Source organism: Anomalospiza imberbis, chromosome 16 (genome assembly GCF_031753505.1).
Source record: "Anomalospiza imberbis isolate Cuckoo-Finch-1a 21T00152 chromosome 16, ASM3175350v1, whole genome shotgun sequence".
Classification (NCBI taxonomy): domain Eukaryota; kingdom Metazoa; phylum Chordata; class Aves; order Passeriformes; family Viduidae; genus Anomalospiza; species Anomalospiza imberbis.
The window spans coordinates 6,325,589-6,353,401 of NC_089696.1; the positions used below are offsets into that span (position 1 = coordinate 6,325,589).

The window sequence follows — 27,813 nt, forward strand, 5'->3', positions numbered from 1 at the left end:
TATTTTCTGCTTGATAGCCTGTTCTGGGTATTTAAGCTACACAAAGAACCCCCTGCAGAAAAACCACATGTTCACATTCCACACCATATTTCAGGTGGCAAGTGCACTACAATGACCATCCCTCTGCTACCCCTGAGGGAGGTGAACCTCTGCACCTTCAGAGACCAGCACATTTATATTACAAGCTTGAGTTCAAAAGGTGAGATTTGTAAAAACACCAGGTGCATAGGATGGCACACTGCTTGTCAGATTACATTACAGATTGCACTGCTTGACATACTGGCTGTACTAAAAGAACTGTGCTGTTCCATGATCATCTTGAGAAACCCTGTAAGCAAAGGTGATACTGTAAATAAAATCTGGAGAGAGAAAACCAGTGAGAATCACTAACAATTCCACTTCAACCTCAGAGAGGACTCGTGAAAAAGGTTTGTTGTTTAGGTAGGTAAATATATATTATGGACTATTTTGTATTCTGTTAAGATGCCTAAGTGCCTCAAGACATTTCTCTTTGCCAGTCACTTCTATTTCAGATCACCAGTCTATAAAAAGAAGGAACCAATATATACAAGCATACATGCCGCAAGAGCTCGCATCTATATAAATATCCTGCTGGAGAAAATTGCCCACTCCCTATCATCTCATGCAAAGACACAGGGAAAGCCAAGAGTTTGCAAGAAATCTGCTGCAATACTAAACTCTGCTTTAAATCTCTTTGAAGTTATACATATAAACAGGCAGGATACAAATATGGGAGGCAGCCACCAATTCTCCATCCAGGAACCTCTTGCAACACTCCCAAATCTCTGATTTACTCTAGAAGAATGCCATGGAGCACCCTCTTCACCAGCCCTCCACAAAACTCACAGCTAAGAGATTTGGTCCAAAAGAGTTTAAAGCAATAAAACAGTTAAACCAAGCCATGATGGAGGTGATGTTGAAAACAACACAGGTCTTGAACTGAAGTAATTTATATGGCTGCATTTTTTGGTGTTCTCAGTTTTCTCCATAGTGCTGGACAGATTTTTCCTGGGGCACAGAATGATCTTCTCAAAAATGCTTAATCAAGCCAACTCTCAATAGTGCTGAATTCAACATAGCCATGTGGACTGTCAGCTAAGCCAACAAGGAAAAAGGATCCCATCACAGTATGGAATCAGCCTTAAATATAAATTTTGTTTCCTTACAGAATTTAAACCCCAGTGGTTTGTGTATTTAACAATTTTAAGTGTTCTGCTTTTGCAGATAAATGAAATTAAATTAAATCTAAAATAATTTTTTTTTAAATGAACAAAACCAAGCAAACAAAAAAAACCCACACCACAAAAACTACCAATAAAAGAAAAGCCAAACAAAAAAGTTTCTATTTGAAATCATGAAGTAGACAAGTAACCACATCCCTGGAATGATGCTATCTTCAAATATATTTTCAGTAACATCCTAAATGCTCTCCAATGGTATTTATGATCTCCCCCAGAACTGAAATAGATGAGGACATTGTAAAAAGGTAACTAAAAATTGTAAAATAAAGAGTTCAATTTCTTCCAGTTCCAAATCCCAAGCAACAATATCATTACACGTCTTTTGCCAAGCTGATATATTGTTTTATTGCACACAGTAAACCCTATCCTCTTCACATCAAGACAATTCTTAAATGACTTGTCTGTGTAGCTACTGACCTAGGGCATTTCCCTCAACTTGCATGAGGAGGGTGTTTTCTGGAGAATGCTGAAAGACAGAGGGAGCTTTACTAATTGCTATAATTACATGCTCGGGGTAATTTAGTTGAAAATGAGCCACACAGTGTTTGCATGTGGCTTCAATATTGCTATGTCTCACAGTTCAGGGAGAAGCAGGAAGTCACAAGGAACTGACAAATTAGACAAACTGGATCAAAGCTAAGAAAACCATCTGCAGATTTACCTGTGACGACCTGTTTGCCCGACACACAGGCAGTGATGAAGCAAACAAGCAAAGCACTGGCATATGCTGCTCAGGAGACAACAATAAGACAGCACAGTAGTAAGCAAATTTTATTGCTATGTCCCGTTCCTAAGTACCATCAAAATGTTTTTATATTTCATCACTGAGAGCATGCACTGAGTATTAACACAGTGGCAGAGCTCCACAAGGTAGAACTGGGGTTGAGGCTTAACCACCCACCTCTACTGCCCAGGCAGGAAACAGGTTCAGAATAATATGAGATATGTCTGTCCCTACTCTTCAGCCTTAAAATACAAAAATTGCATCACTGAATTGCTGAACCAGGCTTAAGACCTGCAAAACCCTTCTGTCTTAAACATCTCCCTTTTTTTGTCTGCTAATTAAATGCTAAGCCTTTGATTTGTGATTACTTAGAACTCAAACTCTACTGGACACTCAAAGGCATAATGGACAAGAGGTGGAAAGAGCAGCTTCACTAAAAAAGAAAAGCAAAACCAGAAAGCAGCCAAAGTCTTCCAAAAAAGACTTGTCTGCTTACAGTGACAGCTGCCTGCTGTCTGACAGACTTGAAGAGGAAGAATCCTGGTCCCTCCTTTTCCCTTCACAGAGGAATGAGCAGACACTGCTACAAGAGCCTGTAACCCCCAGGCCTCTTGAAGCCCCCCAACCTCAGGCCTGCCCAGCACATGAGTCACAAGGCTGGCACATGGCAGAAGCAGAGAGAACCCTTTCACTCGGATGTTTCTTCTCACTCAGCAGTCAAGCATTGTGCAAATGCCCTTCTGCACAAAGAGTTTTTGTATGGATGACCAACACAGCATATAGAGCATATAGCCCATCACACAGGGTTTATAAACAAGGTTACTGTGAGCCACCAAGGTGTCTGAAAAGATGCATTCTGCAATAGAAAACACATTCACATCCACCCAGAAAGGATCACTGAAAGGATCACATCTCCCATGCCTCTCACCATGGACCACATTTATTTGGTGGGATCCTGCTGCCTGTGTGCTGTAAACAGACCCCAGGTCACACAGCCCATGGATCTTCCAACTGAAATACAAACTGGAATTTATTCATTCATATATTAGATATCATACTTCATTTATCATTACTTGAAGTATTACTGGATTTCCTTAGAGCTGAAAACGTCTGGAACCAGACTCTTCCCTTGTCAGGAGATACTGCAGCAAGATCTCTCTGGAAGGGTCAGAGATTTCTCTAAAAGCTGTGCTGTATGAATGTATGATAACTGTATGATTCAATCTCTCACTGGGAGCACCCAGAATTCTTCAATCTGTGGCAGATGTTTTAGGCATACAGCAGTTGTATTACTTTGTCATGTAAATTGGAATGGCTTGCCCAGGTACCATAAAGAAGGATAACACTTTAAAAAGTAAGTATCAATGGATACATCTGGAAGAGGAAAATACTTCCCACCTCTCTTTGATAAGACCAAAGCTCTCAGAGAAAGTTTTGAAAAAGTAAGTGTCGCCCTGATTTCTTAGGATTTTCTAAAGCCTTCTGAATTTACATTCTTGTAGAGAACTTTCTCACGCAACTTTCTGTAAACAACCTATTGTTTTGCATTCTTTCATAGAGGCGGAGAAATTTGATAGACTGGTAGTTTGTCCAGTGTCATTGGAGAGGTGGCACGTTCACCCTCCAATCCACTGGCACCTTTTGAGAACTATAAATGATTGGAGTCAGAAAAAATATATTAGTCTCTTCATGGTGACCAAAGCTGTGGTGCGTCGTTTTTCCTTGTGTCCTCTGGTGACAGTAAGAAGTTTTCAGAAGAAAAGTATGGTAGAAAATCTGCATCTCCTTCAGAATAATTCGTGTCCTTTTTCTTATCTTTAAAGATAAACATAATGACTGACATTTATGAACAATTAGGTAAATCTCTGAGCTTGCTCCACATGGAAGCAGCTTTAGAGGTTAAATGTTTTAATTCCAAGAGATGGCATAAAGATTAAGCAAAATTGCATTGTCAAGTGCTTTGGAAATGGTGTCTTCACAAATGGAGCCTCACTCCTGCACAACTGGTTACATGTGCACCAGTGAATGTGCTTGTGTATGGGTGCTGGTTGTCCTTTCTGTAACAAAAACTATTACATCTCTACACTTAGAATTTTCTCCCAGTTCTTGATAGAAATACTGGCAGATGTTGCTACCTTTGGTGCAGAGAGATTAATCTTTGGCAGTTTGCAAACTTGTAAGTTAAATGAGAACACTGCAGAATCATGGGAATACCAACACTGGAAAACAGACTTACATAAATTCTCTAAAATGAATAGCAAACTTTTAGAACTGGGAGCATTTTTGACAGCTGATTGAGTTCTCATGTTGGGCAATGTCCTGGAAGACCATCCAGAGATCTGACTTCTGTCAGCTGTGGATTTATATCAGCCAATATTTCTGCAGCCTGTGACAAAAGCAAATCCTATGCTACATGCAAAATGTGCATTCACATGTGTGTTTTCAGTGCTAGGACAAATTCCTTACACTAGCCTTAACAAAAAAGGAATATTTTTATACTAAGTTTAGTCAGGTGTCTCCTTATTTGCTTGCCTATTTTAAGGACTCTAAGTGAATTTTTAAGAATGGAACTATTTTTTAACCTTCATCTCTGACCAAATAGCTTTTGATGTGCTAGAAGGTGGCCTTGCTCAAGTAAAGTGTTGTTCAGATTTATGCCACTAAAACATTTTCATAGACTTCATTATATTTCTGGCCAATAATACGGAGATAAGCCTCCTGAATGGTCAATGAGAAATGTTAAAAAGTTCTACAGAGAGAACAGATATGGCTTTTGTGTGCAGTATAGGACTCCAGTGTTCACATTGATTATCATGCCAACAGCTGTGCAATGAAATTCTTAATTTCTCAACACTACGTAAAGATTAAACTCTGGCTTTTGGAAAATTGGACTGTTTTAGTAGCTGTTTAACATTAAACCCAAAGCCAACAGTATCATCCCAAGCATTACCTTTGCACAAATCAGGGCTCCTGGCTATGGATCTGAAAGGCAGGAACAGAACAGCAGAGGCTGGACAACAGCTCCAGGGCAACCCAGAGATTAAAATATAAAAATTGGAGCAATTCAGTGGGCAAGAGGATTGTCATAGTAAGCAAGTGCAAGCCATTTTAAACAGTGGCCCATGAGAAAAATATCACTGAAAGGATAAAAAAATGAATTACCTGAATATTAATTACAGTCAGAGAAAAGTTCTTACTTAAGCAGCTTCTGTTTTTCAACCAGCTATAAAAGAATGTATCAAAGGTGGGAGAAAGCCATTATCATTTTGTGCCACTTTTATAGACTTGGCACAAATCAAGACAATCTCTGTGAGGCACCGCTAAGATTTCACCTATAAAACTGTCTGCCATTTCAAAACACTGGTACAAGTGTCAGACAAAAAAGGACACTTAAAGAACAGAAAATCACCTAAATGGCTAAAGAAATTACATTATGATGACTATATTGAAGAAGCACATTTATACTTCTGTAGATAATAAAAAGGCCAAGGAGGAACTAAAATTTGATTAACTGCTTTTTGTATCTCAGTGTTTCATGTACTATACTGCAGAACCAAATGGAGCTTCTCTGAGTGTTTTCAGATCATTATCAAAGCTGCAAAATACAACCTTCTATCAGGAAAAACCAATACTGGCTACTCAGAGAAAAATTATTTCAAGCAGTATGTTCAGCAATGAGAAGACAGAAAAGCATTTCTAAACATAAACAGTGAAAAGAAGATAATATGAATCTTCCACTATTAATTTCACAGCAATCATATTCAAACTAGCAGCTAATAAAACTTTACAACACTGAATTAGATTCTAGTAGCTTATTGGATTTTCTTCGTGCTTCAGTAACCAAGTAAACTAACAAACTGCAGTTGATGAGTTCCTATTATATTCTGCCCTTGTTTCGAAAAATTTAGAGTGGGGTCGTGATTATTTATACATTTACCTCTTCACACCTTCCAAATTATTGAAATTATATTAGGTATATCCAGAGCCCATGTTTTTTTACAGTTTAGGAAATTTCCACATCAGCTTGCACATGAGGAGAGAGGGAAAGGAAGTTCACAGGCTAAATTGGAGCATTTTTGTGCCATAGTAGAAAGGGGTTTCAAGGTCTTCATGGAGTAAAACAAAGGAAGCAGAGTTTTCTTTACTGTTTCTGTTAACAAATACTCACATATATGCAGACTATCTTTACTTGGCATATCCTGCAGAGCCTACTGGAATAGTAAGCTGACCACCTGGAATTTGATAATCCAAGCTACTTTTAAAAAGCTGGTCATTTTTGGGGGTTTTTTTCTCCCCCCAGAGATTGTATCATCTTCATCCAAAACTTTTCTAGTACTTATAAGATTACCATTTAAAAACATACTTAGATTAAATTATTAGCAAAATATCAGATTTAGGCGAGAGTCTTGCGCATTTTTTTCTGCCTTCTTATTTTCTAGAGTCTAAATATTTAAAATATGAACTCTTCTTCTGTGGTACTGCAATTCTACACTTTTTGACACAAGATAAGCGAGTCCCAGTTTATATCACTGTACAAAAGTCACATCTAACTTTGTCTTGCACTCTGAATTTAAGGCAAGTTTTAGGTTCTTCAAAATTTAAGGTTCTTCAAAATTCAAAAGGAAAAAGTGTATTAAAAAACCTTCAAAATTAAATACATAAATAAGCAAATATCCCCAGGACCCAAAAATCTTGCTCAAATTCACCTGCAGTTGATGGTACTTGCAATCCTAGTTTATATAAACCATTTTCAAAGAAAACATCCGTATTAAAGGCAAAGGGAGAAAAATCTTTTCTCAGGCAAGAGTAGGAAGTGAATGCAAATACCTTATTCCAGGTAGTTGTATGATTTTTCTTTTACGTAGATTTGCAGCACTCACTATATTTCAATCCTTATTTTGTTGTGCTGTCTCACATGGAAAGCCCATCATCCTTGAAAATGCTCAGACAAGAAAACCAGGACAACTGTAACACTTGATCATTCCCATATCATAATCTCCATATAAACAGAATAACAAAAATATAAAAATACACTCTGATCTTACATTAAAACCTAAGGAAAGTGTTGCCATCTGTACCAATGACAAAGACAAAACCAGATAAACTCCTCAAGGCAGGCAATGTTTTTTCACCTGAAATGCTGAACCCTTTCCCACACCAATTCTGCATTAGCTGCAAGTGGTATGACAGCTTCCATTTTCATTCCTTACTGTCTGTCACTGTTTGCTGTTCCTGAAGGGAGGATGAAGAGAAGCTGGAGCCAGCTTCCTTTCAGTGGTGCCCAGTGACAGGGTCAGAAGAGAAGGGCACAAACTGAAACATGGGAAGCTCCCTCTGAGCACCAGGGATCACCTTTTCACTGTGATGGTGACTGGGCAGTGGCACAGGTCACCCAGGGGGGCTGTGGAGTCTCCAGCCTCAGGGATGTTCAGGAGCTCTTTGGACACAGTCCTGGGCAGCCTGGTCTAGGTGACCCTGCCTGAGCCTGGGGTTTTGGCCAGGTGACCTCTCGAGGTTCCTTCCAACATATTCTGAGATTTTGTTTCACTGATCCAAGAAGTTCTCCCAATACCTGTGTGCATGCCCATGAATGTTCCCTGGTTAATGGGTTAATGGTGCAAAGGTATTGAAATAATGAAACTGCAACTTATGAAAGCCATATAAAGAGACCAGAATGAGGAATCAGTCCCCTGTACAGCAACCTCAGCCCATGGGCACCTTATTATAAGAGCAAATTAGTCTAAGAGCTGAACTGCAGGAAACAGTGATTTATACAGGGCTGCTAGCCTGTCAATAATAGGGTAAAATACATTTGGTCTGAGATGTATGTGTCAAAGGCTATTTCCTCAAAGTATCTAATGAATAAAAGGGTAGGACAGTGCTGTCATTTCAGCTTGGATCAAAACTCACTTTTTATGTACTTTACAGGATTCTTTAGAAATGTAAGCATCAACAATATTTTGTTATCTAATAAATTAGGCATCTTCATTAATTTAAGGGAACAGTGCAGAAGTCTGAAGAAAGAGACAGTACACTCATAGATAGTATAATCTTTTCCAAAAATATATTTTATACACTGATGATCACACTGCTACAATGTACAAAACTATGTAAATGACTAAACTATAACCTATATGTAAATGACTATAACTATAACCTTCTTATTTGACAGCTAAATCAGATGTAAATTAATCAGAACAACCAAATTACTTTTATAAGAAGAGTGACCACAGATTAAATACCACCACTGAAAAAATTATTCTGTAAGTAAGCTGCAGCCATGAGAAAAGGCTGATAAAATGCACCCAGAGTGCTTCTCATTTACACACCTGAATTATAAGGAAATGTTTTGCATTTCCCCTTGGGGAGGTGAAATATGCTCCAATGAGCCGGAAACTCACTGCTCTTGATTTGTCTGCCTCAGGTTGACTTTGATATTCCCCCAGTAAATCTGGCAGACTCATAAGCAAGAAATTCCAAATACATAATACTCGCATTTGTCAATGTCATGTCAAAGTCATGCTTTTGTTAAATCACAGGTGTGTATACACACAGAGATTTTTACACACTCACACACTCTCCAGAAACATTCCATTCTGCCTTCTTCACAGTTTCCCAACAAAGAGGCTCAGCAAGGGCCAGGGACTGCAGCATGCCGAGCTCTCAGGAACCATTCCAGGCCCCAGACACAGAGGTCAGCCTGAGCACAGGGAGGAGAACAGCTCCTCACAGCACCTGCCTGCCCCTGCTGAGCCCAGCAGGACTTGCCCTTCCACCCCACACTGCCCCTTCCACCACAGCTGTCCCAGCTGCTTCTCCACCAAAGGAACTTTGCCAAGAGCCTTGGAAAGAGACCAACTTCTCACTTTTTTATTCTTGGCTCTCTGTCACGCTTTGGTAATGCTGATTGAGGTGCAGACATGCACAGCACATCTTGCTCAGGCCAAGAACCAAAATAGTCCAGGTCTTGTTCCAGGTTGCACCAAAGTCCTTAAATGGTTTGGCCTGGTTCAGCACTTCATCACTTGGCTTTGACGCATATGCCAGACTTCAGAAAGTCACCACTAGTCAGCATCACATGTCCAGACAAACAGATGTAACCTATATTGTCACCAGGACTGTCTGAAAGAAAGAACAAATGGTGCCAAGCCCTCTTTCTACTACCTCAAGACATCCTTTGACTTGTGAACAAAGCTCATCAAAACAGTGCACAACTTCCCTACACTGGTGAATTATTTCTCAAGGCAACTGTCACATTCTTAGGACATGATTTTCCTTTTCCTTGTGACTTCAGTTTTTATTGCTTCTAGATTGGACTACAGTATTTCTGTACCAAGTAACAAGGAAATTTTGTAATGTTCCAAAGGATAAAACTCAGTGAAGGTTCTGTTATGCACAATAACCCTTCACTAAGTAAAATCTTGAGCAGAGAACACAAAATTAACAGTACCTCAGAAGAAAACTCATTACAAGAGTTATCCTTCTCAGTATCTGTTTTACAGATAGGAAATTCTGGCATAAATTATCACAAATATCTAGGGCCATATACAAATCCAGCATGGTATTGTTCCTACTAGAACTAATGCATGTAATCTGCTCTTCTTGTGCAGCTGAAAAATATCTTCTCTAAACCCATTGTCTCTTACTCTAATAACAAAATTATTATTTTATCCCCCTACTGAAAAGGAATAAAAAAAGAATATATAAATCTTGCATCTGAAAGCTTAAAAGTTACAGCATGGCCTTCCCCCATCCAAGGTCCTGCTTTTCTCCTTAAATCACTTTGAATTCTAGACAGTCTGGCTACATTGCCAACACATCCATTCTACTTTGCATGGCTTGATTGCTAGATTTATTTAAGTCCATATAATTAAGTACAAACCTTTTAGTCTGAAACCGACATGCCGGGAGTGCAGGAGCAAGCATGTCTGAAACTCTTAAAAGTTAACCATTAGTAAAACAAATACATTATTTTAGATCTATAAAACAGTTATACAGAGTAGGCTACATTTAACCTTATGGAGCACAATGGGCCATGAAGTACAAAGCAAAGATCAGTCTTCCATGAAGTTATAAATGAGGCTAAAATACAGACAGACATACTGACTCCTGGAAGATCCAAATTTAGTCAATTATGAGTCTTGGGTAGACTAGAATAGTAACTCATTTTTCTGCTAGAAGTAGCTAATTACAGGATTCAGAACAAAGTTCAGCAAGTTGTGCAATTTCCAAAACACAGACAAGTTTAATGAATGACAGGTATCTTTCAATCGTTATACGCTTATCTGAGTGCCAGGAAGTTCATGGAAAGCTGGTGATGGCACGTGTAGAACTGTTCTAAGATAATCCTCAGTATACAGTCATTGTAGCACTTTAGCCACCAACGACACAGTTTGACCAAAAGAGATAATGCTTAAAATAAGGGTTCATTTGGGTGTTTAATTTGACAGATCTTGTCTGGACCAGAATTTGAACACTAGTTTATTAAAGCAGCTATATAATATTTTCATTATTTCTTTCTTGCAACCTTCTAGAAATTTTGGTTGGTTTTTTTTTTTTTTTTTTTTTTGGTTTTTTTTTGTTTTTTTTTACATTTCAAGACTTCTCTAGGGAATCTTACAAAATAAATTATTGTACTAAAAGTCCATAAAATTAGTTGCAGCAAGGTTGTGGCTGTTGTCACCACTGTGCTTTTAATGTAATTCATATTTTGCCCCTTTCAGTAGTATTTTTGTGTCAACATTTTAGAACCAAAGAGGTCACCTTGATTCCCTTTTAACAAATTAAAACTGATAAAGTTTAATTTAGTTTTCAATGGCTTTAAAAATAGTTTGTCGTTTCTCCAATGAACAAAGCAGTCACCTCTTTTTGATACATATTAACTAGCTTTTTCTAACAATGTAAACTTACACATCATCTAGAAAAGGGAGGACAGACACAATCCTGCTAACTTTATAGCCCTGACAAATCCCCCCTGCATAAACCCACAGACCTTATGGAAAAGAGTATGTCCCAGGAACTTCTCAGAAGTTATAAAAAGAAACAGACAAAATTCCATTGTTCTAAATGAAATGGAATGCTTTTCATTTAGTGCTTTTAAACCATCACCTTATTCTAGCTGTTCAGCTAGAACCATGTAGGTACCATTAATTTACAATATTTTAATTGGGGTAAACAGGCTGTCTCAACCTAAGGCTTTCTTTATTTAGTCTTCTGGATAGCACTCAAAATGCATTGAAAGCTGTTTTGTTGGGTTTATCAAGTTAAGGATGTGAATAACATTGTAAACATAGAAAAAAAGGAGGACAATCTGAAGCAGAACCAGGCTCCCACTTTGCTCCCAGCACATCAAAGAATCCACAGCCTCTGACAATGAACATTTTCCTGGGTCATATGTTGAATTCAGAAGATAAATGTAGATTCAACACTATCTAACCTTGGAAAATCATGCTTTTTAAGTGGTATAAAAGCTGTTCTTGGTAAACATTTATTGCAGAAATAAATATTGTGCAGTGGTAGAAAAGGTCAATAATATTAAGATACCTCACATATCACTGAACGAGTATGCTATTTCACTCCCAAGATGTATAACCTGGCATTAATTAAATTAAATCACTGATCATTATGTGCTGTGAGAAGTTCATCCCTCGGCTGCAGAAATGTTAGTGCTGGTGGACAAAGCACCAGTGAACACACAGCTGAAACTGGTTTGTGCAATTCTTGTCACACTCAGGAAAGATACGTGAAACTGTGCAAGAACAGAGGGAGGTTACAGGAATAACAGGGCACACCAAGAACCCACCCCACTGTCTGGTTTAGCCAAGCAAGGGCTGATAGGGACACTCCTGTCTGCTGTGGGGAGGGCATGAAAGAGGAGCACTGCCACAGTGAATTTAGGAGCCTATTCACATTCTCTGAACAGAGAGACATAATTCTCTCTCTCGGGATTTTTCCTGGATAAGCACAGAGAGAACAAGAGAAAACAATTCTTATCTGCCCCTGTGTTTGTGCCCATGTGGAATGTGGTATGGAGATTATTTACCCAAGGTGAATGCTTGATTGCATTCTGGTGATGGTTGTTTGGATTCATGGACCAATTGAATCCAGATGTGTCAGGACTCTCAGGAGAGAGTCACAGGTTTTTAGGTTAGTTAGTGATAGTTCTTGTTAGTGTAATATAATATAATAAATTAATTAGCCTTCTGAAATCATTGGAGTTCAGAGCTCATTCCTCCCAGGCATTGGGTTGCTTTTACAATAGTCAATGGAGTCACAGCCTGTATCAGAGAGCCCTGAATAGGTTCAAAAACTGTGAAAGTGTTCTAACCATGAAAATAAAGAGCATATCACACATCATCCTTTTCAAAGAAATACTGTGTGTATCAAGCAGTATGTATTGAAATCTGTGCGCGGTTTATGAGAGGAATTTTGTTATGCAGTTCTTGAGATGGAAGCAAAGTGGAGTTTTTGAACAGGAAAGAAAGTTTGGTGTTAAGTATTAAAGTTAAAATGTAAAGAGCTAACTTTGCAAAGAGGTTCTTTCAGTGTAAGCCACTGCCCACTTGGAAACAAGGTTATATTGACCATGAGTGTATGGCCACACTGCAAAGGTTTTCCAAACCAACCAAAACATTTCTTTCTCATCTGAAGAGAAAAACTACAAAGATGCTGTCAGCTTCTCTGAACATTCAGTAGCAACCAACATTACAGGACAGCTAGTCTAGCACTATTCTGGGCTCTTATACTTCAAGATTTCAAACCAGATGAGCATCATATAATAATACTCAAATATTGGAGTTTTTTATCTACATTTTAAATAGATCTCAGTTCTTACTCAGTTTCAGACATGTGATTGCAGTGATGGTAGAATTTACAGAAAAGCAAAACAAGAATGAATTACAAATTCAATGAGAGGAAGATATATTAAACACAAGACTGAAAATTTAAAACTTTTTCACAATAACCTGAAACATAAACAAAAGGCAGACAGCTTTCATCTAAAAACAATATTCCACTATGCTTGGGAAGGTTCTTATAATAGAATCATAGAAAATACTGACTTAGAAGGGACCAACAAGGATCATCCAGTCCAACTTCTGACCCTGCACAGGACAAGCCTGAGAAGTCACACCCGGACAGATTTGTCCAAATAAAACTTTGTTCTTGAACTCTGGCAGCCTTGGGGCTGTGGCCACTTCCCTGGGGAGCCCAGCTACCCTCTGGGGGAAGAACTTTTTCCAGATATCCAACCGAAATCTCCCCTGACTCAGCTAGACCTGTTTCATTAAATCCTGTCACTGGTCACAGAGGGGAGAGACCAGTGCCTGCCCCTCCTCCTCCCCTCATGAAGACCACAATGATGTTTCCCCTCAGTCTCCTCCAGGCTGAACAACCCAAGTGACCTCAGCTGATGCTCCTATGGCTTCCCCTCCAGACCCTTCAGCAGGTTCATGGCTCTCCTTTGGATGTTCTCCAGCAGTTCAGATCCTTCCAATATGTGGCACCACAAACCCTACAACATTCAAGGTGAGGCCACACCAGTGCAGGGCAGAGTGGGACAACCCCTTGTCCTGCACAGCAGGCAATGCTAGGCCTGATGTCCCCCAAGAGCCCTCCTAGATATCAGCCCCTGCTGACTCACATCCAGTGTGTACGCAGATCCAGGGCTGCCTCGTTCCAGGTGCAGAACCTGTCACTTCTCTGTTAAACTCACACCGTGGTGATTGCCCAGCCCTCTGGTTTGTCAGGATCTCTCTGCAGGCCCCCTCTGCCTTCAGGAATCAATGGCTCTTCCCAGTTCAGTATCATCAGCAAACTGAGTATCCCATCCAGACCATGTATGAGGACCTAGAAGAGCACAGGGTCAAGGATGGAGCCCTGCGGAATCCCACTAGTGACAGGTCATCAGCCTGGTGTCACCCCAGTCACTGTAACCCTTTGCCCAACCCATAAGCCAGTTGCTCACCCATCACAGGATGTTTATCCAGCTGTGGGCTGGACATCTTGTCCAGAAGGATCCTGTGAGAGACAGTATCAAAAACTTTACTGAAACTCAGAAAGATTACATCAACTGGTTTCCCTTGATCAACTGGATGAGTTACCTTGTTAGAAAGGGAAATGAAATTTGTCAAGCAGGACATCCCCCTCATGAGCCTGTGTTTGCTGTGACAGATGACTGCGATGTCTTTCAGATCTTTTTCAATAGTTCCCAGAATTATCATCTCTGTAATTTTACCAGGCATCAAAATGAGCTCATCAGGCCTGTAGGCAGGCCCATCCCTCTTGCCCTTTTTGAAAATTTGGACACTAGGCAGCTTCTAGTAAACTGGTACCTCTCCAGATTCCTGAGACCTTTCAAAAACCATTGAGGCATCAGCCAGCTCCTTGAGTACTCTTGGACGAATCCCATCAGATCCCATAGACTTATAGGGATCCAAGTGTTCTTAGCAAAAACAAAAGTGAATTAAATGGGGGGCAGAAACAGGTGATAAAATAAGATCTTATTCCATTCTACTCCACTAGAAAACAGCAGATAGAGCTTCACAGAAAATCAAAACAAATCTTTTGATTTTGCCACAAGTGTTTCAGGTTTGCTTCCTTCCTCCTCCAACATAAGTTGCCCTTAAGGTTAAATCATGTACAGATTATATTGTACATGGATTGTTAGTTATCTACAGAATTCTGTAGAAGGTCAAGAATGGCAGAACCCTGATAATTCATCCCTAAATGTATGTTTTACAAGTGGTCTTTGTTTTAAGCAGTGAAGACATCTGCTTGTACAAAGTGACTCACCCAGCACACTTTTGCAAGCATTTTCTCCCAGACAGCTTTACTGGTTTCCTTTGCATTTAGCACAATGTTAAGAAACATAAGAATTTTTCTAAATTTGTTAAGCACATTTGAAGGACTACATGTTTCATTAAGACAGCATCCTGAGCCAACACTAACATCACTCAGCTTCCACAGTAACTCCTGACTCACTAGGAAATATACACACTACAAGGAGCTAAATGCTGTACTCTAACAACTACTGGTGTGCAAGACCACAGCTTGGACACTCAAATGTCCTAAGAGAAATCTGAGGGAAGCAGCAAGGAAAAGAAATTTTCCAAGCTTTCTTAAAATAGTCAACCAATTCCTAGTACTGATGCATTGACTCATGTGAACTGTAGATCCAAAGAAAAAAAGGCTTATTTTACTGATATGCCAGAATCAATAGTTAAATTTGTTATTTAAAAATCAAAAACTCTTTACCTTCCAACTGGTAACAGATAGGATGTTGTATCTTCTTTTAACTCAAGTGTCTGTGCTCTAGATCAGTGCTGTGGCAAAACTGGCAATGAACTAGCATCACACATTGCAAGAAAAATCCTTCAACATTTACAAAAGAAATTTTAAAATTAAGCAAATTCATTCAGCCTCTTCTAAAGCAATTATGCAACACTATAAACTTGAACAGTACCATCTGGTAGGAAGATGTACACTGCACATGTATCCATTATTCGCACATTTTCACACTGTAACAAGCCTCTGGGGGAATATATTTTACCATGATATTTGAATTGGAAAAACATCATTTAAGGACTTGAATTTGAAAAGAAATAGTTGTCATTTAAATGCACTTACGGAATTAAAAGTTTAACTCACAATACAAAGTAGAAATGATATGTATATTATCTAATTAAATAGGTCAGGAAAGAAAGATACTGACATCCCCATTGTCAATATCTAGTTTAAGTGGTTACATTTGCTACACAGACGCTGCACCAAGTCTCACTTAGGTCCACTGAATGGCCTTCAGCTCCTCAATAGCTATTCATGGAACATGAATTCTTAATTTAAGCACAAGGAAAATAACTAAAGGAACTGTAAATATTAGTCAGACCTTCAATTCATAGTACTGAAGCTTACTTGATTTCAAGATCTCTTTCCTTCATAGTGCAGATATGTCAATCAGCAAGTACAAAGCCAGCCTAGGGGACAAAGACTAGAAGAGATTATAGGCATACATGGCAAGACAGAAGGAAAAGAAAGACTTCCAAGAAGCATGAAGAGATCCTTTCTTCATACAGGATTTTTCAGAAAAATGGCTGGCATTACCAAGATCCTGGATACAGCCAGGTTCTGGATAACACTGGTCAAGTGAGACTTATTCATCACGTTCCTAAATGTACGTGTACCTAAACACACAAGATCCAGCAAATTTCAGACTGGCTGCAGTATTTACTGAGCTGATTAAGCCATGTTCTATGGCTGCAGTTAAGCATCACTGATGAGGTTTGTAGACAGGAATTAGAACTTTATGTGCACCAGCTGAGGTGATCTAATACAATAAACTGCTTTTAGCAGCAGATGTAATAGAAAGATAAATAATTTTCCTTGGATCACTCAAATTATCCCCTCATTCTTTTATGGTTATAACTCAGAAGCAGAAGTGGATTCATGCTTGACTCATGTCTTATACAAAAGTAGAGAGCAAAGGACAGAAACAAACAAAATTTCACTTGAAAAATACAGTTTCTATTTACAGCCAAGATCTAAATTAATTTCCGATGTAGACTTTCATAAACTCCTTTGCTATAAAGATGAGTCTTTCTTTGTCAGCAACTCCTTTTCCTCAGTCATTGCACAAGTACAGTAGCCCAACACTCTCTTCAAAGGATCATGCTGAAATTTTGCACTGAACACTCAGACATAAGGAATTGGGTTCAGATTAAAACTACTTGGCTTAATTTCCTGTCTATTTTTACCCAGAAGTTGAGAGAAAAAGAAAAGTTTTTCAAGGATCTCAATAAAAAATTATATCTGACATATCTAGAGCTATTTCCTATCCAGATAGTTGTCACCAAAAGAATGGGATTAAAATTAGCTTTAAATGTTTCTTGAAATAATGGATAGGATTTTCATCCCTGACCATTTTGCCATCATCTAATATCTAATTAATACTGCAGAATCCTACAAAGAGTTTAAGGAGCAAATCATCAGAATCAGCCTGGGTTCCATACATGTTGTAGCAGCCCCAAAGTTAGCAGTCTTCAGAGCCTTTTTCCTACCTACAATGACAAATTGGACAAGACCAGGTGGCAATTTTGATGGATGTTTAACCAACACAGATACATTTATGAAGTTGCTTGTGTATTTCATCTACCAGCAACCATTACTTTAATTTAAATTACAACACATAGCTTGTATTTATGAAAATAGGCCTTGGGCATTCTTGTTGTAGAGTCACAAAAATTGAGAAGACTGAGAATGTGTCAGAGAACCTCTACTGACTCTAGCCTATTTTTCTACAGAAGGCTGCTTCACACTTTTTTATAGAGTAAAGAAAGCACTATGAGAGAGCTCGATCTCATCTGTTCAAGAAAGTGTAAAATACATTCTAGAAGTGTGAGAAGAACCAGTGAGAGAACTGCTGGGACTTTCTCACTGGGTGTCTTTATTTGAATGTCAGCAACTTTAATCTAGATCACTCATTATATAACAGGACCCCACAAATTCAGTGATATATTGGAAAAAGACCTTTTCAACCTGGTTTGTGTTGGTCCTCTATTAGTTCTTAAAGCTTGCAAAGCCCACTCGGGACTAACTTGTACAAATACGTGAGTATCAATAAATACCCCCTTAAAATATCCCTTAAGGTCACAGCTAAGACATGAAATGTTACTTACAATGCACATTTTGTTTGTCTAAGCATATTTGGCAGGTAATCTCACAGTACAGTGAGCTTCCTCCATCAGTTCAGGTTTAATTGCTTCCCAGCACACACTCTTTTCCTATTAATGCTTTTTGACAAATTCACTGCACGTTAACATTCATTACTTGCTCTCTCATGCAAAATGGGCCACTATTTCTCAATCCCAGTAAGTTTTCAAAACGAACTAGTTTCCAGCTCAGCCAGGTGCGGGTGTTGGCACTGCAACATTTGGGAGGCTGCAGTTAGAGGCTTGCCTAGCACAGCCCCAGTCAGAGCAGTGAGCAAAGCAGGGTCTCTTCTTTACTGGGGCATCACTTCAGAAAATACTACCTGCTGTTGTTAAATAACAGTGAAAAACAGGGATTTCTTATAGACAAGATGTTTTTGAGCCATGCAAATGGAACAGAAGAGGCTTTAAGGACTGTTCCTGCAAAACCCTTCAGCGATAGGTTTCAATCAGTAACCTCCCTCTAAGTGTTCCACTGTGCTATTTCTGCAGTCAGATAGCTTTTCCTTTCTCTAGCTGTTTCTTCAGCTCAGGTTTCTTCAGCTCAAATTCCCAGAATTAGTCATGTTTTCTCTGTCCTACCAGGATTCAGTTCCTACTTGATCCTAGACAAGCCTTTCAATCTACCACTCAAGACTTTCTCTCCAGGGAAGTTCCAGCTTCCCAGTCAAGAGGATTATACAAAGCAGATTGGCACTGAGAGTGTTCTACAAGCCTACCCATCTCTGCCCCCAGCCTGGAGTTGATGACCATTCCTGAAATACAAACAGAATTAGTTCCCAATTCACTTTCCTGCACTCCAGTTGAATATTAAAGGCCTGGTCAAAATTCCCTCATATTTTACACAAGAAAACTGAGAGAATCTTTTAAGAAACTGCAGAAAAGCTTTGTGAGAAAAGGATAACTGAAGGGGGGTGATTTCTCCATGTGATACTGGCTTGGAGTGTGTAAAACTCTTCACCTGCAATGCAAATTACACATGAAAAGCATAACTATAGTAATGGAATATGTATTTGCGGGGTAGGTAATTTAATAACTAGGGTCCTAGACAAGGAAGATAAGTTTGCACTAGTTCCAAATTCTCAGCAAAAATTACTAAGATGTTCTTTAAAATAACTTTCTTGATTTAAACTGTAAAATAAAATCTCAACCTAAGTTGATCTTTCTTGTATCATTAATACTAACTCTTGGACAGTCTTCATTTCACCACATTACTGCAGAAGGCAGCCCCCAAGATACCTACAGAGCATATAGATTTTTTTTAATGTTCTCTCAACTGCAAATTAAGCTTATTTATACATATGAAAACATGTTCTAAGGTAACAGATGGGAGAGTCTGTGAGAAATATGCACATAAATTTTAGGTTTCATGTGAGCTGTAGATGAAAACAAGCATACTGCCTCCAATTGAAATCTCCCAGCTGTATTGATTTTTCAGAATGGAACATGACTCGAAGTTATTCACAGATGCTCTCCTCCTGCAGCAGCAAGCTGCTCTCCCTCCTCTCATGGGGAAAGGTGCACTGAGGAGAACTACAGATGAGCTGGGGAAAAAAAGAACTACTCTAGGCATGAACTGCAGTGGATCTTACTGAAGAAAAGCATTTGCTCAGAAGTCCATGAATTACTTTTTTTAAAAGCCAAACAATTTCATCCCTCTTCTCCGTCCTCATCTCATTCCCTTCATCATATATGTACATATATCTCCACTATGTGACCTGCCTCAGACACAGTCCTGTCATAGACAGCAGTACTACTCATCTCTGGTCTCTACCCCACCCCAAAAAAGTCACAGTGCCAACCATTGGCAGACATTCCTTCATTTCTTCATTGAAAAAGAAAAAAAAAAAAAAAAACTTTGCAATGGGGCTTTCTCCTCCCTCTCCCAGTGCCAGTGTCCAGGGAGGTTCACTGCAGCTCACACAGAGCATTCCCTGAGCTGGCTTCTACCTCAGCAGAGCGCTCAGGCAGCAGGGCTGCCCCAGGCAGGCTGTCACACACATCAAAAACAGCTTGCAGAATAAACCCAATCCAAAACCCCCACGGCTCTTTGAGTTGTCTTGTCTCCCACCTTCACAAAGTAAAACGTCATGGCCCCTGCAAGGTTGCCAGGAAGTTTTTAAGCAGGGATTGTGTAACCAAGCATGTGCAGAATGGATATAATACTGGAGAACCAGGTATGTCCCAGGTTTGGTAGGATTCTGGATAGGAAATCCAGCTTGGATTCGTGGTACTTGTGATTTACATTGACATGGACACATTTGACCTCTTGAGCTTGTTTTTCTGTTGTTTGGATTCATGACCTCATCTGGCAAGCATCCCAGTAACTCAGCATTTAGGGATGCTTACTCGGTGAGTTAACCCCTTCAGAACAAAACCCCTGCACTCGGGTCCCTGCATCATTCAGGAGCAATCTTACTCTCACTGGGATGACCACACATAGCCTGCACCACACAGCAAGCAGTAATATCCTGCAGGAACAGCTTTTGTGATCTTAGGACAAAAGAACATGCATAGCAACAAATTCTGAGCAGAAGTATTTGATACAGTCATGACACTCTGCCAAGATTTACTTCTTTAGTGAGGCACAAGATTGCAACTGCTGAAATCCTGTCTTCTGGGCACTTGAAGTCTATAGCACCTCCACAAACTCGAAGTTTACTCAACTAAAAATAAACCCAAATATAAATGATGTGGCAGACTGACATTCATAGATCCTGAAATCCATTGCACATCAATGCTGACCTAGAACAACCAAAGTTGTATTGTCATTTCACAACTCATAGCTTGCCCTACATAAGAGCTGCACTTTACTGGTGCTAAATTCTGAAGAAAACCAGCAGTCATAATTGCCATCACAATTATAAGTCCTTTTTTTTTTCTTTATTTTTAAACAGACCAAAATGAAAAAACCTTGGCAATTCCTCCCAAGGTTATTCTGCACACTCCCACACAAGAGAATTCCTGGGGGTATGGTTCTGATGAAGTTATGAATCACAGATTTTTAGAGACAACCAGGAGACTCTCAAAAGCTGGTATACACAAATCAACAAGCGTTTCCCTTGCAACTGCACTGTGACAGAGACTGAGTTCCTGCCCCAACACATACCCCAGGGCTGCTACCATTGGGATTCCAAGATGGAAAACTGGTGCCTGTGCCCAGTACCAATACAGGTCCCACACCTGGAGACTCTCATTCTGGCCTTATTTAAGCTCATGGATGAGATCCACATACTGGATCAACTGCACAGAACCAACATCCCATGGCTCTGAAGCATCCTGAGCTGCTACAGCTGTAGTAGGAAGAACTTCATAGAGACAGACTGATTCAGACGTTCCTGCTAGAGAGTACTTTTGTCTCCCCATGAGACAAGCAGTTCTGACAGTCCCTGAAGTCTGCAGCTGGAAACCTCACACAGGCAGCAAATTATGCTGCAGTATAGAAATGATGGCTACTAAGTCATCATCTTTAGAAGCAGGAGCCACAGGCACAGCACTCCTCTGACACTTTCACACACCTTGAGCAGTCTGCAAAAGAATTAGCTCTAAATTGGGTCCTCAGTGTAACAAACCAGAGGATTTGTTTTGTTCACTTTCAGCACAGAAAAGGATGCAAAACATCCCCTTGCAAAGGGAACTCTTTTGCACCAAAAATTCATCTCCTTCAAAATATTGAAGCCAAGTCCCAGATTTCAATTTTTGTAAGAAGTTTTATGGTTAGCATCACACCTACCTTAAATAGTTCAAGCAGACGTAAAATGATATTACACATCTTCCTGAATATTCAGAAGACCAGATAATCAAAGTTTCTCATCTCAGAGGGATCATTAGGAAGTGCAGGTCTCACTTCTAAATTGTAACTTCCAACCACTAAGGATCATTCTAGCAAATATACTCAACTATCATGTTCATTCCACAGCTTAAGTCATCTCCCAAATGACTACTGGAGCCTCCAGTTTCACTTGTTGTCTCTTCGGTGGTGCAGTTATGCATGAACATTAATTATAGCATAAAGGAAACCAAAGTTATTAAAAAACATCAAATAAACGGGATTTATTCCTACAAAAACAGCTTATATGAGGTAAGGCATTAAGTTTTGACATGAAATGTAAAGTAATATCCATTTTCAATTTAAAAACCCTTCTTAAAATAAACCTATAGTTGATCAACAATGTTTAGTTATTCTTGACGTTCTTCTTCCACATCCTCAATTTCTATTTCAATTTTTTAAGTATAGGGCATGTACGTTAAACATGACAAAGTAAAGATGCTTTTTAAATCAACAGTACCTTGTCTGAACTAAAAGCATCAGTTATTTTTTGCAGAAATCCACTCCCTCCACTTGAAAGCAAACATTAGCATATCTTGATACACTATCCAATACCTTCAAAGTCTGAAAAGGAACTCACATATTTTATAAAAACCAGTCTTTACTGCACATAACATTTATCCTACATACCAGCATATAACCAAATTTGCAAACAGATAACAGTGGAAAAAGCAGGCAGGATAGCACACAACACAGATAGGAAATTTTACAGTGTGGACTAGTGGAAAGAAACACTACAACTACTTTTACCTAAGTTCTTAATTCACAATAAAAATTAAACCCTACACCTGCCACAGAACAGTCTCACTAAGTCTGGCTAATCTTCAGGGTAACTGCGTATGGCAAAAGGAAGATTCATTTACATATCTTAACATACACAAAAAAACAGCCCAGAGAAATTGTCCCATATACCACAGACACATTGCTCCAAACTGGGTTCCTGAAATAAAGAGAAAATTCAAAATCCTTAAGAAACAGGAACCAGGAAAAGCTACAACCAAAGTTTTACTTTCTGATGCTTGCGTGCCTTCCCTCTACTCCCTGTTATGTAAAATGCTTGATCACAACACGCTTAAAGCAATCTCGCCCAGTAATCTCCAGCAGAGAGCTAAAGGATGCAGGAGCTTTTTTTACAAAATCTGTCTTCAAGCCATCAGCTAAATATTCCACAATCCATGGGTAACTGCCTGGAATGAAACAGCATGTTCTATTCTGGATTTGGGACCTTGCAGCTTTAACTAATTATTTACATAGTCATGAAGATCAGCTTGAATTTGGAATAAGTTGCTGCAGGAGATCTCCACCAGCAAGAGCTGTCACTGGAGCTCCTGGGAGGAAGGAGCAGGAGGGTAAATTGATGGGTAAAATAGGAGTCAATTGGAGGAGACCCCTTGCCCAAATTACCTCTGCAAGTGCAGACTTCTGGTGTAACAGGGAAGTGGGGCACTACCAGAACCTACAGCAAAAGTTAGCACTGGAGTCCAAGATGAAGGTGGACTCTACCCATAAGGGAATAACACTGGAATTTTCCCTACTTTGATGTGCCTTGGCAGAGGAATCCGGTGCAGTACAGAGCCCTGAGGCTCTCCGTTTTGCAGGGAAAATGAAAACATTTCTAATGCTGTAACAAGAAATGCAGAAGTATTTTAAGGAAAGTCACTATAACACAAAAGAAAATAATAATCCAGCATTTCCATGCCCTGTTCTATGCATCCTATCTAAAAAGTCAGCTCCCATATACAAAATAAAAGAAAGGTGGATTCTCATATAATGTTTCACAAGTTCAATTAGGAATATAATAATCCTCACCTTTTTTTGTTACATATTTCAAATCATTAAGTAACGAAAGTTCCAGATACCCATCCGCAATATAAAGCAGCAGTTTGTGCCCTCAAGGCAAGCTCCATGTAGACCAGCCCTGCCTGTGTTCTCTGATAAGAGAAGGTAATCACTCTGAAGGAACTGTCACCATTAATGTCACTGTAACGAGTGCTTTTGACATCTCACCAACTTGAATTGCCAGAAATAAAAGTTAGAGAAAGCAAATTTCTCTCTGTTTGCAGAAGAACACTTTATTATGAAACCTTTGAAACCAAATTTCCACTGGCCAGGTGCTGTAACGTCCCTAGTCACTTCTTTTCAAGGAAGCATCAAGTACCTGTTTCTGTGTCATTGGTTCCATTCCCTACAGTGAGCTGTAGAGGTGCAAGTGACAACTGTCCATTTATACAAAGCAAATGAATCATCATGTCACCGTGCTCCTGTACAACCAGAGCCAAATGGAGTTTCAAATCTGCTTCTAAAACTTATTTTTAATAAATAGTTCCATTCTAGAATTCTTCCCAAAATTTAGCCACATCTCAGCCGCCTTCCCTTGCACGTACCTGGTTACAAACATCAAACACTGAAATATCTGAAGTTCTGCCTCATCTCACAGACTGTAACACATCTAATTTTCAAGCCCCGTGCCTGTAAGTGTGCAAGCTGTAAATCCCAAAACCTTGGGACAAGCATTACATATTACCTGTGCTGGCTGGCTTGGAACTTGCTGTCCAGAAGGTCCCAAGGCTGGGTAGTAGGCTCTCACCCTCTATTTATACTTTGACTGACAGTCATGCCTAGAGGGAATCCTTTCCACTAAACCTAATTGTTTTATTGAAATGCTGCCAGACATCTCCATCACACCCCTGATGTGCCAGGAGGAATTACAGCTTTTATTTGCACTTTCCCGAAAATAGCTCAGCAGTGCATGCCAAGATGGGGATCCTGACATTATTCACAATTTGGAAGAGGCAAGTTATCAGTTAATCTTTAAACAAAGCACTGTTCTTCTTTCTTTTAAGAAAGAAATTATCCTATATTCCAAGAGAGGGACAGTTAACTGTAGCTACCACTTCAAGGGCATCCCAGACAAGAACAATCTTTTGTAAAGACCTAAATTTCCTGCCAGAAGTACACAAACAGGAGTGATATCAGTTGAGATCCCTGTTTAAAAGCTTCTTTGGTAAGCAGTTGTTGATTGTTCTTTTATGTAGACATTGTCTGTTTCACCTTTTAGCATGAGGCACAAGAAAATATCCTTCAAATGGTAAGTGCTGCTTAGATTACAGTGCATTTGCATATACCATGCATTAAATAATGGATTTCATAGCATGGACTATATAAAACACATTTCTCATGCCAATTATAACACCATTCATATGATAATCAGAAAATGCATTTATGCACATAAATGTGAGTGGTTCTGCCCCCTCTACAACAATATCTCACATATCCATTTTTTCCCCCCATAACCAAATATCCTCCCATAGTATCACCAATACTACCATTTTAACTTTGATGTTATAGAGCAAATTAATGTTATTTATCATTAATAACCAAGAGCAAGTTTAAGGGGGAAAAATAATACATCCAATAAAAAAAGGCAAGATACATATCTCTGGGCTAAAACCAACTCGCTCAATAGCACACTACTTGCAAGACTTATTTTGCACACTGGCACACAGCAAAAATTCTCAGTTTTGTCTTTCGTCTACAGACACACTGTTATTATTCCCAGACGGAACACAAATTTTCTCTCCTTGAAAGGCATGGCCAGCACACAAACAGCTCTGTTTGCTTTTCAATTTCACACGCATCCACTGCTGCATCAGCCAACTTGAGCTTGTTAAGCCTCCTTCCCAGGCTGTTTGCTTTGTTTCAGATTTCAAAGCACAGTGATCTTTCCTCACACTGGGTTTTGCCCAGTGGTTGTTCTGTGCTCTGCACACCCTTCACAAACTAAAGAACAGAACGAGAGCCAGTGATGTGATTGCTGTTGCACTGGACTGTGTACCAGCATGCAAAATTTTCTGATTAATGTTACTTTGTGTGACACAAGATGTCGTAACTTGCCCTAAACAATCTGGTAAATTGGTATTAGGCAAGGATAATAACTGGAGATCTAGAATGGGATTTATTTCTAGTCTTTCACAGGCCAGTGCCACAGAGATGAATACTCTTACAAATATAAAATGAATAAATACTTTAAAAATAAAAGAATCATTCAAGATTCTAGGTACTTTCTGCTTTACTGAATGACAGGCACAGTTACAATTTAACTTGCAGTAGATTAATGCAACATTCAGGGTTCTTACACAGAGGAGCATGCAAGCACTTCCTAAACAGCTTACCCATACTGGCATCACTTCAATATGTTTCAGTATATACCTCAGCTCAGCTGATATACCCTAGTAAAGTGTATCCCTGCAGAGAAAATATGGTTTTTTAGGTTTCTTCTCAATGAACAAGCAAGTGTGTACATGATGAATTAAGTGCTATCTGGTTTATTGTTTGTCTTTCCCAGCAATCAAAGGTATATTATCCTCAATGAAAGGCCAATAAAAGTTAGAGAAGGAGAGTATTTCCTTACCCACACATTATTTCATAGGTACTTGTTGCCATACTGATAATTCAGACCCAAAAATCAGGTTACTTGAACAGCCAGTAGATTACAAGCCTACTGGGAATAGTTGGTAGCAAAATTAATATTCAAGCCCAGTATCCTATTAGGGCGTTTGTTCTCATTTGGGATTTCCAAGTTATTTACCTGATAGACTTCTTGCAGTGGAAGACAGTTCACAGTTCATAACTTCAAATTTCATCAAGGCATTTCCCACAGAGAACAAGATCAGTGGGATTTTAATCAACATGGCAACAGAGGAAAATACAGATTTTCATATACCTGGTAGGGTAAATAACAGACTAGTCACTGGACTAGGAAAAAATGGGAAAAGTTAGTAAGTGCCAGAGTGGGAATATGTTGGGTCATTTATTCTTTTCCCCTCATCCCCTGCAAATATTAAAATCCTGTAATTTACAGAAACTATTTTTCTGACAGCCTGGAGCACCCTCTGCTCCATTTTGCCATAACTCTTTAGCTAGTTTCTCCTTCCAAATCTGGGTGTCTGCTAATGTCTGCTGTTTCAACCCTAAAATATTACCAGGATACACAAAAGCTGTGTCTGAGCAGAGTACATGGAATAAGCTAACACTGCAGCACAGTTCAGCCATCCATGTCTGAAAAAAGTAAAAAACTGCTGTAATTCCCAAACCACAGATGAAGTTTGGGAAAGCAGATTTACCATCCCCTGGACGAAGTCCCAGCCTGAACTTCAGACCTCCTAGGACCTGGAGGAGTGAAGGACCTGCCCCACATAACCTTCTCTAGGAGTCACACCTGCAACCTTTCAAATTCCTCCCTAGCACAGAAATGCCTCAATATCACCAGCACCACTTTTTGAGTAAATTTATCACTCACAGGCTCATTAATCACCTCTTAAAGAGCAGGAAATAAATACTCCAATAGAAGATGACACCAAAGAAAGCAACTGACATATCAATTGTTCGTATGTGCGCAAGAGCTATTTACACACTTGTATCTGCCTTGTATTGTACTTAAGTCCCTTAAGGACTACAAATTTTCCTGCATTTCCCTTCAGATGGTTACTTATAAACTTACAGGCTTACATGAGAACAGCCAGCTTTGAAAATCAGAGTCTGATTTTGAGACCCTGTTTAACTTGGAATAAAATTAGCAATTATGAATGCATGGAGGTTTTTTTTCAAAAGCACCACTGAACATAAGAGATCAGACTGCTCATTTGCTGATTTTCTAGATGTTTCTTAATGTTTTGCTCTCTTTGCAGCATATTGATCTTCCCCTTGGAAAAAACACGGGGCAAGTTCTTCAAGTTTTCTGTCCAAAATAGCAGGCAAAGCACAGCAGCCATTCCAAGGCATTTCCAATGAATCTGGAAGTGAGGAAGGAGGCCAAATCTCACTTTTAAAGCAGAGGCAAACCATAGGTAACTCACCTGGCCCTGAGGGCTTCTGTGTGCCAGTCAGACTAGATCAGATGCAGCAAAAGAGCAAAAAAATGGAAGAGCCAACTTAAACTCGGAATACTTTTCCAAAGCTCTCCCAACAAAGCAGGTCTAGGACAGAGACAGTGGCAGCGCAGGGGAGGGATCAGGGGAATCAAGACACAACTGACTGGATGAACATAAAGCTGAAAGTAGATGGTGGTCCTCTCAAAAACAAAAATTGAAACCTCAGTTGATAAAAGAAACAAGGAGAACAAATCCAAACGTGCTTTGTTGGTGGACAGGGAAGCAGTTCAAGGAGTTTTGGCTGTGCTACCAACACAACTTTATTTTGTGGCTCTGTGCGTGGTCTCATCAGTAAACCAGTGAAAACAGAAATACTGAGTGATAATGCCTTTGCTAACTCAGAGCTTAAGGCATGTGCTTCAAA

General features: G+C 39.4%; 1 protein-coding gene across 7 annotated transcripts in view; it reads right to left on the reverse strand.

Moving 5' to 3' along the window:
- The window catches only part of GRIN2A (glutamate ionotropic receptor NMDA type subunit 2A), a 161,853-nt gene that overhangs the window by 113,522 nt on the left and 20,518 nt on the right, over window positions 1-27,813 (reverse strand). The window contains exons 1-2 of one of the 7 annotated variants that reach the window (XM_068206734.1): window positions 7,119-7,251; window positions 4,937-5,123 (exon numbers count right to left, since the gene is read on the reverse strand). The exons of 3 other annotated variants lie outside the window; for them this stretch is intronic. Coding sequence is in view for 1 of the 4 variants with exons in the window: in XM_068206731.1 (XP_068062832.1) it covers window positions 7,032-7,058 (27 nt within the window). In the remaining 3 variants the exon portion in view is untranslated. Of the gene's footprint in view, window positions 1-4,936; window positions 5,124-7,031; window positions 7,259-27,813 lie in introns of those variants that run through there. 3 more of the 7 variants (XM_068206735.1, XM_068206733.1, XM_068206731.1) reach the window with 3 other exon arrangements.